Source organism: Meleagris gallopavo, chromosome 5 (genome assembly GCF_000146605.3).
Source record: "Meleagris gallopavo isolate NT-WF06-2002-E0010 breed Aviagen turkey brand Nicholas breeding stock chromosome 5, Turkey_5.1, whole genome shotgun sequence".
Classification (NCBI taxonomy): domain Eukaryota; kingdom Metazoa; phylum Chordata; class Aves; order Galliformes; family Phasianidae; genus Meleagris; species Meleagris gallopavo.
The window spans coordinates 17,922,207-17,934,606 of NC_015015.2; the positions used below are offsets into that span (position 1 = coordinate 17,922,207).

General features: G+C 36.3%; 1 protein-coding gene and 1 long non-coding RNA gene across 3 annotated transcripts in view; one reads left to right on the plus strand and one right to left on the minus strand.

The window, feature by feature from the left end:
* Positions 1-3,991, plus strand: part of LOC116216661 — a 29,915-nt gene extending 25,924 nt beyond the window's left edge. Inside the window, exon 4 of one of the 2 annotated variants that reach the window (XR_004159877.1) lies at positions 3,907-3,991. This is a non-coding gene — a long non-coding RNA (uncharacterized LOC116216661). The remainder of the gene's footprint in view (positions 1-3,906) is intronic. The other variant, XR_004159874.1, reaches the window with a different exon arrangement.
* APIP (APAF1 interacting protein) lies at positions 1,648-12,378 on the minus strand. Its single transcript, XM_019615493.2, has 8 exons — positions 12,241-12,378; positions 12,046-12,146; positions 9,680-9,728; positions 8,413-8,530; positions 7,048-7,183; positions 4,340-4,507; positions 3,637-3,753; positions 1,648-2,368 (listed from the first exon to the last, which is right to left on the minus strand). Exons 4-7 carry the CDS (start codon positions 8,519-8,521, stop codon positions 3,654-3,656), a joined length of 513 nt encoding a protein of 170 aa, XP_019471038.1. The 5' UTR covers positions 8,522-8,530; positions 9,680-9,728; positions 12,046-12,146; positions 12,241-12,378; the 3' UTR covers positions 1,648-2,368; positions 3,637-3,653.
* Between the last annotated feature and the right edge of the window lie 22 nt (positions 12,379-12,400).

A 12,400-nucleotide genomic window follows, 5' to 3' on the forward strand; every position in this document is an offset into this window, starting at 1 on the left:
TAATAATGAAAATTGTTAACTGTGAAAAATGTATCAATAAAACTAATCAACAACTTCAGTAACTCAGTGCTAACCAGCATTTCAGAATTACAGTCATCCTCCCCCAGGGATTTCAAGGTCACTCACTGCAGGTACACCTTCAGTTTCACTAGGGAAGTGCAAAGGTATGTAACTGCTGAAAAATACTTTTCATAACAAAATCTGCTGGTCTGTCAGCATAACTCCACTGCTTGTTGTAAATTTTAAGAGTTGGGGAGAACAAGCATTTGGAAAGTGAGTTCAGAAGATAGACTAAATAGCATAAAATACAAAACAGGCAGTGCTATTCTGGTTCCCAACGTGAGGACACCCAGAAAAAAATGAAACCTGGTTAATTCTTTGATGTAAGAATATAGTGCCAAAGATTAGGATCTCACAGCCCAATCGTCAGGCAGGGAGTAGAGGGGAGGCTATCTAAGCTATATGAAAATTCCTATTAGAAGTTCTTAAGTCAGTAACTGACTTACCATGCAAATTTGAGCACAAAGATTTGGGATTTCCTGTTGAGAAAACCTGAAGCCTCCCAGCAAGGTGAGGATAAGTTTTGCTGGTAGGTAAGTAGTTGGCGAGCTTCCTGTGGCAAATTGTTCCCTACAATATCTCATTCCAGTCAAGGGGTAGCTCTTCATCACTTTAGGTCTTGATCCCTTCTTCAAAGATATTTGCTCTTTGTTGTGTAGCGGCAGATGCTGAATGTGCTCTCTTGTGCCCTGCACAGAAAGATAGGCTGCAGTTGCCACAAAGACTTGGAAACACAAGACATGTTGTTGATGACAAACTGGCAGCATAGCAGCAACAGCTCTGTTGACTACACCAGTGCACAATTAACCACATCTTACTGTTTAGAATCAGCTGTTGCCCAGCATGGGTCGGCTCTCATCAGCAGGCACTTGTTTTATAACATGATGCCTTACTGAAAATGGTTTTTGCTGGAGCCCAGCATTAGACTGCTAGATGGACACATAAATATCCACCAAGACAAAACAGGATATTTTTTGCATGAATTTAGTGTAACGCTATTACCAGTAAATAGAAGAACTATCAGCATATGCTGCCTTAAAATCAGTGGTCTGATGTACACAACTAAAGAGAGCCAACGCTCTGAATAGGGTAAAAAATCCAAGTTTCTTCCTGACTTCTTGTTTTAGCCAAATAACTTTCCACGAGTAGTTGAGTAAGTCTGAATAGTTATCCTCATCAAATAGAGTCTTCTCCATTTCTGATTTTAGTTAGTCCTCTTTTGCCCCAGCTCTGGCACTCTGAACCCACCTCTGAGTTAACTTTTTAACAGTGGCTGATTAGGAAACAATATAATTATTTTCTTTTTACCCCCTGCAGTAGTTTCTCTTAGGTTAATGAGTTAATTCACCTCACAGAAGCTCAAACAAATGCCAAAGATGATGCAAGGAAAATGGTGGGAATGTATGGCCCCTAGCTGAAAACAAGGGAAAACAAGACCTCTCCTTTCTGGCAATGTAATTGTCAATTGGTGTTCTTGCTTGAGATGAGAGTCTCAATACTCAGTCAGAAAGTTGGTCAGTTGTGGGTTAGACAGATGTCACTGGGACTATTCCAGAAGGTTTTGAAATAAAGACACTAAGACACATAAACATATAAAACTAAATTTTAATGAGCTGTTTGAGGAAACTGATATGAGTTTGGCTTATAGCAGTTCATAAAAAAACTGTTTTAAACAATTGCATTGAAAGTGACTGAATTTAAAGAGGTAAAAATTCCTCCTCTAAGACCTGGAGGAATGTCTAGGGAACAACTTCCAAATGCATGCTATAAAATTATGTGATTTTCCTACACAGAATAACAATTAAAATATGACTTAAAAATGCATATGCTACAGGCTTAATTTCACAGAAATTAATGTAGCATAAATTAATCAGTAGTTTAAGCAATCATTTTAAACATAACTTTTAATTAAGGGGAGGTCCTCATATCCTTCCAATGAATAAGGACTGCTTTATCTTTCAGAAACTGAGATCTAGAACAAGTCAAACGATGCAGCAGTAGAGCAGTATCAGCAAATGCAAATTTGTTACAATACTAATTTTTAAATCACGCAAGCAATATGGCACATTAATTCTCTGCAGCTCTTTGAATGTGAATTTTCATTCCTCCTAAAGTAGCTTTTGCCAGTACTCATAAACAGCAATGATTGTGCAGGATCTCTTTGTTTTAACTCTTTTTCTTCTTTAATACCTCTGGTCAAAATTGGCTGCCAACATCTGTCAGTTCAGCTGAATACAAGAGCACCCCCTTCTGGCTACAACAGTGCGAGGTGGAAACTGGAACTCCCATGATCACTTAAGAAGAAAATCTGTATAGGGAAAACAAGATATAAACAAAGATTTACGTGGTTTAATGATCATGGTGGTGAAAGGTCGAAGGTTGGACTACATGATCTTAGCACTCTTTTCCAACATTAATGATTCTATACTCTAAAATTAGGTATTTAGCCATAAGAAATGGGCAAAGGAAGATTAATTCTGCTGCAGAGCAATTTTAGAACTTTTCTCAGAGGCCACGGGGTAGCTCTGTGCAGGTGTGGTAGGCAGATGTCCCTGCATGCAGTGGCAGCATTCCAAATACCTGTTTGCACAAGGACTCATTTGACAGTAAGCATTCTGTCCCACTGCTTCCTCCTCTGGCGTGGGCATAACAGCCAGTGCCCCGAGTACGTGGCTGTTTAATGCTCACACTGCCTAAGCACCCATTTTTCATCTCTTCTGATGCAAACACAGTGGGTGGAGAGAATTATCTGATGGGCCAACTCTGTGCAACGGGTTAGCCCTTTCAGTTTAGACCATTACTTTGGTCCTTTATCATCTCAGTAGCAGTATTTTTAAACTTGCTTAGATTTACAAGAAGAGGGATGCCAAACTCTGAAATATTGTGCTACCACTGTGTTTTGCCCTACTGTGCTGTAAAAAACTTATGGGTCAATTGTTTCAGAGTGCCTTCTCCTTCAATTACATAAAATACTGCCTGATCATATTAAATGCATTCTTTTACATAAAAATACTGGTTATGAAAACCTTGAAAACATTGATCATTGCTGCATTAGAAAAAAGAAACTCACAGTTAGCATCACTTGGTATGAATGTGATACTAATTAATTCAGCTTATTCAAATTGCAACAAGTAATTTCTGTTCAAGAGAAGAAAACTACACCAATTAAGTAGCACCACTGAGAAAAGACTGAAATAAGAACTTGATACTACAAGCTGAGGAACAGAAGCATGTGCTCAGAAATATCTGTAAAAATTAGCATGTTAGGATGAGGTCCTTTTCTTTCACTGTTTTCATTCTGATAATGCTTGATCTACCTTGGTTTTGAAAGGCAATTGCACTCTGAGCTGTACCTAAGCGTTAAAATAGGCACAGGACATACTTAATATATATCCTTTCAGTGCACTGGATGGTAAAGAAGCATGACTTTGGGCATAGATACAACTACAGTGGTAACAGAGCAGGGAGAGTACTGAAGTTTCTGTTCTGGTAATCAGGTGGGAAAGCAGACTGAACAGATGGTGTTATCTATAGTCTTTCCCAGTAAACAGATAATTTCTACAGATAAACTCACACCTGAATATTGCTGTCATTCACAAGATCCCATTTTCTCCTGCTGGATGTTTTGAAGGATCTAGCCCATGCTGCTTCATCTGCACTGCAATATCAAATAGGTAGTCGTAACATTCACACCTAGAATTAAAAGGAAAAATAGGTGAAGAGTAAAGTTAGGTTCAATACATTCAAGTCTTACTGCTTTTTGTGGTAATAGTTATCTTCCTTGAGCTGTACATCATCAATGTGACAGTCTGACTGGATAGCTGTTATCATTTATTTCCATTGCAGGTGTATGAAATGTCAGCAAGGACACCCTAGTGCCCAGCATTTCAGCTACATGATCCTGATGTGTTGTACTTCCAGCAGTAAATGAAGAATGTTATTTGCCACCGTATCTCCTCCCCAAGCGAAAAAAAGGAGACTATAGAAGACTGTATGAACAGTATTGGCAGGTGTCATATACCAGCAGAGAATGTCTTAAGGTTTCATACCTGTTCATGTAAAAAGAAAATGCTGTGAATTCTATCATTCAGAATAGATTGGAAAGAAAAATCAAACAGTGAAATCATGGATGAACCTAGTGAAGCCATAAATTCAATGAGGCCAAAAGTTTATGAATATTCTGAATCACTGACAATGGTCAGAGATAAACAAAACAGCAGAGTCAATCAAATTTTGAGGTATAATGGCAAAATATACCATATTCCTTAATTGTACTCACATTGTTTTGGCTTTTTCCCATGTTTCTCCCCATACATAAACTCCATGACGTCTGACCAAAACAGCACAGGAATCTGGGTATTCTTCCATTGCTTTTGCCATTCTTTCCTTGAGATCCTTCTCTTCTGGTGTATTCTCAATAATGGGAACCACCAGTGTGTCATCATATCTAAGAGAAAAACAGATTTAAATATATCTTAAACATGAAATGAAATGTTTGGAAGAGATCTATCTTATTACCTCAACTCTTCCATTAGAAAGAGCTTCTCCTTTGCATAAAGGTATTAACAGATTCTCAGCACTAGAGATTTTTAAGCTTTTCTCTTGTGAGTCACACTGCAGTAAAAGAGTTCAGGAATGTATCTCACTTTCATGACCTGCTGGCAGTATCTGAACCACACTTGAGGCTCAAAAAGAAAATACCACTTTAATGTCTTAGATATAGTTGTTTGTTCACGTATCATCACTTTGTAGTTAGGTCCCTTTGCAACTTTTTCAGACTTTCTTCATCCTGTATTGGCATCGCGTACAAGCTTGATCTCAGATTAAATTATTCAAAAGAATCGTATCACAAAGAAGGAAACAAAACTGTTTGCTGGAGAGCAGAAAAAATTGAATTTACGTAGTCCAAAAAGCCCCTGGAAAAAAGATTGTCCTTCTAAGGCATATAAATAGAAAGTAAGTGTCAACACATGAAAAATAAATTCTTCTCTGATAGAGTGGTTGGTGGGCTACATGTGATCTTAAGAAAGCCTGAGAACCCCAGTTCCAAAGACAAGATGATGCATGTTACTCAGTGGAACTTGCCTAAGAGTATCTTGTGAAGGAGATTGGGATATTTGGCATTGTTTGAACCTTAATTAACACTGGCAGAAACTTGTTTAAATAGTTTTTAATAAGTCCCCAGTTCACATTCGGATTTATCATTGAGATCTCGTTGATATTTCAAGAGTGGATGCTTGCAGAACTTATAAAAAACACAGAGGGGAAGCAATGGTAGAATTAATATAGCCTGTACTTCATATTAAATATTTACAAAATGTAGAGGTCTCATGTCTTACAGTTTTCAATGCCGATGCTTTTCCCAAAGAAGTGTATAAATTAGTGAGGAAAGAAAATTAAGTGTTTGTAGGTTTACTTTGTCTCTCATATATTCTAGTCATTAAATTTAGATTTGGAGTGCGTGCTACCACTTAGGACATTTCAACTAAGGGATTGGTTTCCTAGTTTCTATTTTGTACTCAGACATTAGTTGGGAAGCAAGTATAAGCATCACAAATTGATTCCTAATCATAACCTCTTTTTGTAAGAATTATTAGCTATAATAATAAAACCCACATTAGACTCTGTAGGAGTTAAACAATAGAGATAAAAAAATATTTTACTGAAACATAAGAGCCTGTATTGAGACAAAAGTTCATATAAGATACTTTGAGACAGTCTGAGATTTTGAAAGCTGTTTACTACAGATTTAATTCTACAGAAGCCAAAGGTAAAATTATTCTAGCATTCAGGGATCATATTTAGGGCAGGAAATACTTCTGATTATCCTACCCGTAACAGATAGCTTCCAGAATTTCTTTTGAATTCATTGCGCAGTCTGGTGTGAGACAAGGCAATGGAATCTTGGATGGATGAATATGTACTTAGCAAACATGTAATCTGGAGCTTTGATTTTTTGATTTTCTTTTTTTTTCTGATATGACAGCAGAATGACATAGGACAATTTGTAGATACGGAATGCAATAACTACAGTGTTTCCTGACTAACATACAGGAATTTCGGAAATTCACAATGCAAATCCAAAAAAAGGAAGTTGTTGTTGTCACTTTTTTTCCAAACCAGTGTTAGACAGTTCCAGTATAAGGGATGTTTTTAGTAGAAAGTTCTGTCACATGAAAAATGCAAATGCTAATGCTAACAAGAAGGTAAAGCTGGCAAGTCAACCAAAACTCCAAATAAAATATGTCCAGGCATAAAATCACATGCCAAACACATTGTTTGCTCCCTTGCCAAAGGGCAATTGTTATTTACAAAAATTTACATCAAAAAGTGGAAAGAATTTAGCATTTCAATTTTTCATCTAATTGTCACATATTATATAAAAGTTGTTTGCTGGTCTCAATTCAACACTGTGGGTGGAGTCCTCAAAACAAGCCATCACACATAATTTGGAATCACTCAGCACTTACCTCAGAGCTCATCCTTGGAAAGTAATAACATTATCTTTAATGAGCTTTTAATTCTGATTTTTCTTTCAAAGTCGTCAAGTAAAATCTGAAATCCTCAATTCTCCTAACTTGCTCTAAACCAGCACAAGCAATGATATGCGAAGTCCACCCAAACACAGTTGCACTTTATCAATTCAGGCTAATCTTGGCTGGCTACAGTTTCAGTTTAACATTGTATAGATGTGTTAACAACTCTGTTCTTGAGATATTTGTCAAGACCTGGCTCTTTATTTAGTTTGTTTCTACAGCTCAGTGGACCGCAGTAACTTTGACTTGGCAAGATTGTATCTCAGATCTCTTCTATAGGCTTGAGACCTTCGTAAGGGAAGCCAATGATTGATTTATTCCAGAGGTCTTGTTACTACTCATTTATAATACTTTATATTATACACTTGAACACACATAACTTAAATTACTTATCATCTATTTTGCTGCAAACAAGCAATCAAATAGCACATCTCTGCTCTTAAAAATGTACCGGTAATAGCCTCCTGAAGAACACTTCTGGATTCCTTTTATCATCTCCTGATGGGTAATAGTGAACTCACTCCCTGGGTAAAGAAGGGTAGCCATAACAGCAGCCTTGGAATGAGTATGTATCACTGCACCTGCTCCTAAGAAGAGAAAAGGAATATATATATTTATGTTTTTCTAATTTTTGAAAGGCATTTATTAACAAAAAATCATTACTGTATTTGATTCATTTTCTTTGGCTAGGCATCTTAGCAAATGGTGATCTACTGCTTCAGAAGAAAAAAATGCACAGCAGCCTAAATTAAGGGAGGAAATAATTGCTCATCTATAAAGGATAATTTTAGGTTGTTTCAGGACAGCAGTGTCAACATTTATTTAGTGACAAATTCCAGGAGAAAAACCATTTGCACAGAAGCAAGGAGAAGCACTCCTTGTATAGAATTTTTTTTTTTATTGTGCTATAAAAACTAAAACTAAATAATTTTATCAGAAATCCATGATTCTAAAGACTTCCCAACCTTTTTCATAAAACTTATATACTTCTACTTTATGGAAGCAGTATTTCTCAATTATGCATTGATTCTTTGAAAAAAACAAAGAAAAAAAATTATCTTCTTGTATCATGATGGAAAGATATTAAATAATTGTAATTAACTTTACTAACGTGGCTGCAGTGTTGCCAAAAATATGAATTTTCCTTAGGTACATAGGCAAGTTTCTTATGTAGGAAGACTAGATGAGTCTCCTTAAATCCTTTTAAAAGTAACACATGTAAATCTTCCACAATAGAAAAATATCTCTATTACTGCCCATCTGCAGACATTCCACTCAGTCCAAGTGTACAGATCATTAGCAGCTTAAGTACCTCCAACAGCTTTTCCTAAAGTGGGACTGCAAGCCGTGTTGCTACCTAAACATATCAAGGAATTGCAAGAAATGAGCCTTCTTTAACATATCTGACACCAGAAAAGGAAACGGATGCTCAACTGGAAACTGGCACTGTGATTACAAGCTAAAGAAAAGCTTCATATTTCTTTCACTTAATAATTTAGAATCTTTGACAATAGCCAACGTATGTCAAAGACTTCCCATTCCCTCCAACAAACTATTAATAGACTGGGCTAAAAATCAGTGCCGAAAAGATGATCTCAGGTGCAGCTATGTAAGAAGCTGTAGAAGAGGCTTACAGGTGTTACTATGGATTACATTCCATTGTATGTGTGCCCGTACAAATTTATTTATTTCACAGGCTTGTGTCTTTTTCACTGTGACTTTTATGTTTAAAGAATCGGGTACTGAATTTTAATTTTGTTGACAATGTATATACAGCGTTCCAGTCAACAGTAAAGCAGAAAGATTTGCTACATACCTCTCATAGTGTAGGCATTCATAAAAAGAGGTGTGCACTGGCTTTTCTTTAGTTTCTTGTGTGCTGGGGGACCACTGATGTCCTGCTCGTTCATGTCACAAACAAACATATCTTCTGGCTGTATCAGAGAAATTATTTTTACCTGTGATGACCTGAACAGTTTCATTTTCCTTCTAAGGAGATATGTACATACAGAAACACAACATATTTAATATAGAATGCAATTTCAACTTCATAAAAATTCTGTAGTACACTGTGTTTATTCTATCCACTAACACTAATTATCATTACTGTCTAAGGTAAATGAACATTTGGTACTGTCTTTCAGTACTGCTGCCGAGGAGTACTAAAATTAAAATTTTCTAAGAAAGGAGATGGCATATATCTAAATAACAGACCATCAAAAGCTCAAGAGAAAAAGTAGCAACTTACCAAAAAAAAAAGAAAAAAAGAAAAAGTAGCTTTACAGAAATGTTACCCTTGTATTAAAAAGCTATAGCTGTTGAATTGTCTACGGTAGAAATAAAACAGTCTCATTAAAAAAAATAACAGAAAATACAGTTGCAAGAGATCTCCTTACTCATTATGCTCAATCCACTGCTGGTGCCAAAAAAGAGCAAAACATCACAGCCTTGCCATATTATGCCTTTTCCTGTCTTATTTGCTAATGTTGCTAGCAAGCACTATGCAAAACTTCAAGTTTCTATAAGTAGAAAGATTCCTTTCACATTTCCTTGTATTTCCCCTCAGAGCTGTAAAACAATTTTTCCTATTTTTCCTATTTTGATAAAATAGTTATCATTTACCATTTTCCCCTCCACTTATATTCTAGGGGTTCTGCTGTTCCAGGAAAGGAAAGGCATAAAATAGCCAACATCACCTTTTCTTGGAGAAAGCCTATCTATTTACTGAGAAGACCAAGAAAGATTTCCAATCACTCAAATGACAAGAAACAGAAAAGAGGTGTTAAAGCATAATATGTGTGTACTACAGTAACTTGAAAGTGTACTCGGATATCTAGAAAGCCATTTAACCTTGAAAAAGAAAAAAGCTGATCCAGAGTAACTTTCAGTCGTCTTTGCTGTAACCTATGCTGGCCACAGGCTTGCTTTGGTAGCTGAGTACTTAAGAGGAGAAATTCAGTTATTTCAGGAATGCAGACCATAGTATTGAACTTTATGTAAGGAAAAATAAAACACGAAGTATAGGTAGTTTTACCCATCTGAAGTGAAGATAAGCTTTAAGGTAGAAATAAAGTTAAACATACCTGTATTCTTTCCTTCTGGACTCCTGAAGGAGCAATATAGATTTCATTCCTAAGAAAATTTGAAGATAGGTAGAACTATTAAAAAACACAGGTCTTTCTAACAGCATGAGCACTAGAGCTCTAGATTCACTGGAAAAGAAATAGCAAATCTAAACTGTGATAATAAATTTATCACTCTTCCATATATGTGGTCACAGGTAGATGGGGTTGTCTTTTGCTTTTGTTTTTTTTAAATGCAGATGGATCACATAAGAGCATATCAAATCTCTAGCTTAAAGGGATATCAAACAGTTCTTTCAACTTGACAAGAGATTCAAAATAGATGCAGGAAATGCAACTTTGTTTTCTTTGTAAAGGAAAACACAAAACCTTCCCCTGTAATAATAACTTAGCCTCCGGAATTCTGAAGAAAAACAAAGAGAACAAAATAAATTGCAAGCAGATACCGTCCTGTGGCAAAACTGCTACTTAAAAATCCACAGACTACCTATAAATAGTATCAACTGTCTCTTGTGTTATACAATGTAAATACTTTCATTTTTGTTCTAACTGCCTAATCTACATATAGCTACAAAATGCATTTGTGTGTTCATTTGCATTGATTAAAAAACATTAGTCAGTGCAATTAAGTGACAAATTCAAGTAGAAGTATATCCTTTCTTCCAATGTTTACATGAATCAAAATCCATAAAAATATTGATTTAAATTTAAATAAGGTGTCAACTGAAATATTTTCAATAACAAGAAAATCAGATTGCTACCTCGTACTTAATCATTCTTTGGTTTAAGGAGCAATGCTTTAAATTCAGGAGCACAGAGACATCTAGTGAATAATTAGTCAAGTTACAGGTGTATCTCTTGAGAAGTGTGAGATGTTTAAATATTTTTCTCTGGTTTAGAAATTTATCATTCAGAGGAAGTGAAACAGGACAGCTGACAAAGAATTCTAGATCCAATTTTAGTTATGCTATCCCATATCTTGGCATCTTCACCCTGAGTAGTTCCAATGAACAGTGCAGTCAATAATGTTGATCAGGACGTAAGATAAAACTAGCTGCTAGAACTTCAATTGTTCCTATGGAACAATTCTAGGCTAGTCTACTTGCTCTTTGCCTCATGGTTGTTTATTCTGAAACATATCTAACACTAATGCAGGTATAAAAATGAGTACAATCATTTAGATTACAATCATTACCTACCATTAAGATGTACTGGAAGCTACTCAAATACGTAGTCTGAGCTACGAAGTGATTGAACTGTTGAAGAAAACTGTAACAACTAAATCAGTGCGTTCTCTGCTGAAACCATGTGTCTTGTCAAAATGAACAAGAATTACATAGAAACAACAGAGAAAACAGCCTATATTCTGCCGCTGGTAAGAAATTAGTTTTATAAAGATCCTTCTATAGATGAAGAACTTTAAAACCAAGAATCAATCCTCTTGTCATTCCTTTGATTATTTATTGCTGCTGTGTTTGCAAAACTATGCAGGGAAGTGAAGTGACTTGCACAAAGTCATTAGAAAATCACAAATATTGGTGTTTGGAGCTTTTATTTCAGATACATGTATATAAGTGAAAAGTAATAGCTGTGTTTTTCCTTTTTTTAACATACACTGCATGTAATTGTATGTCAGAAAATGAGAGATCAGTAATTTTCAAGTTACAGTGTCCATGGTGGGGCAGTGGCAGACACTGAAAGGTATTTTGCTGAGTGAAGGTTTCTTTTTTTTCTTCAGCAGCCACTAGCAGGAGTTCTGTTTCCATTAGAAGCTTTGAAAGTATAAATAAGAGTAATGAACGGTTAAAAAGCAAAATGGTGCTTCTCAGATATACACCAAAAATCATTTTGCTGTGCGGGTACCACTTTAATTATGTCAATAACAACTCCTTAGAAATGATCTCAGTAGAATAGTACTTTCTTTATTGAAGGAAATGCCTTGTCTGCGACACATCCAGGGTGGGATTAATCTCATCTTATCATTGAAAGCTTTGTGTAATCTAATCTAGATTCCACAGTCAATGGAATGTAAAGGGGAGAATGAATTGCTCCTTAAGAGCAAGCAGTTTACCTTAGAGACAGAAGAAGGATAGAAATAAGGTACTCTCTTAACTTGTCTTTCTCCATTAAAAGAACCTTAATGATTAATTCAGGCCAAACATCTTCCCTTCTTTGCTTTAAATCTGCAGTAGGGTCCTTTCCCCTTCTATCTTCTTCGTTTGTTTTTGACTTTCAAGCATCTGCCACGGAACAGAACTGCCCTCACCAATTACAGCCAAGCTTTCTCTGCAAACGTCACGGAATGATCTGAGTCGGAAAGGACCTTTAAAGGTCGTACAGTTTGTTGCTCTTCCATCTTTACTTACCCATGTTTCAGGCTGATTCCTCCACCAGTTCCCGTTACCCAGCCTAAACCATAGAACAGCCTACAAAGTTCTGGGATAAGATTTCTTGGATGTAGCTTATCCTAAAAATAAATTTTAAAAAACGACACATTAAAAACCATCAGAAAACTAAGAATTTACAATCTGAAACTCAGTTTGAACGGGTTATAGTCATACTTCAGCACAACGGTGTTATTTATGACTTCAGTTACAAGAAGACCGTCTTTTCTTTTAGGACACGTCTTCCTAAGGCCTGGCTCGTTCTGGACCAAGCACTGCTAGCGCAGCCGGTCCCGTCACAGCCGTACGGCGCGCGGTGCCACGGCCGCCCCCTCGT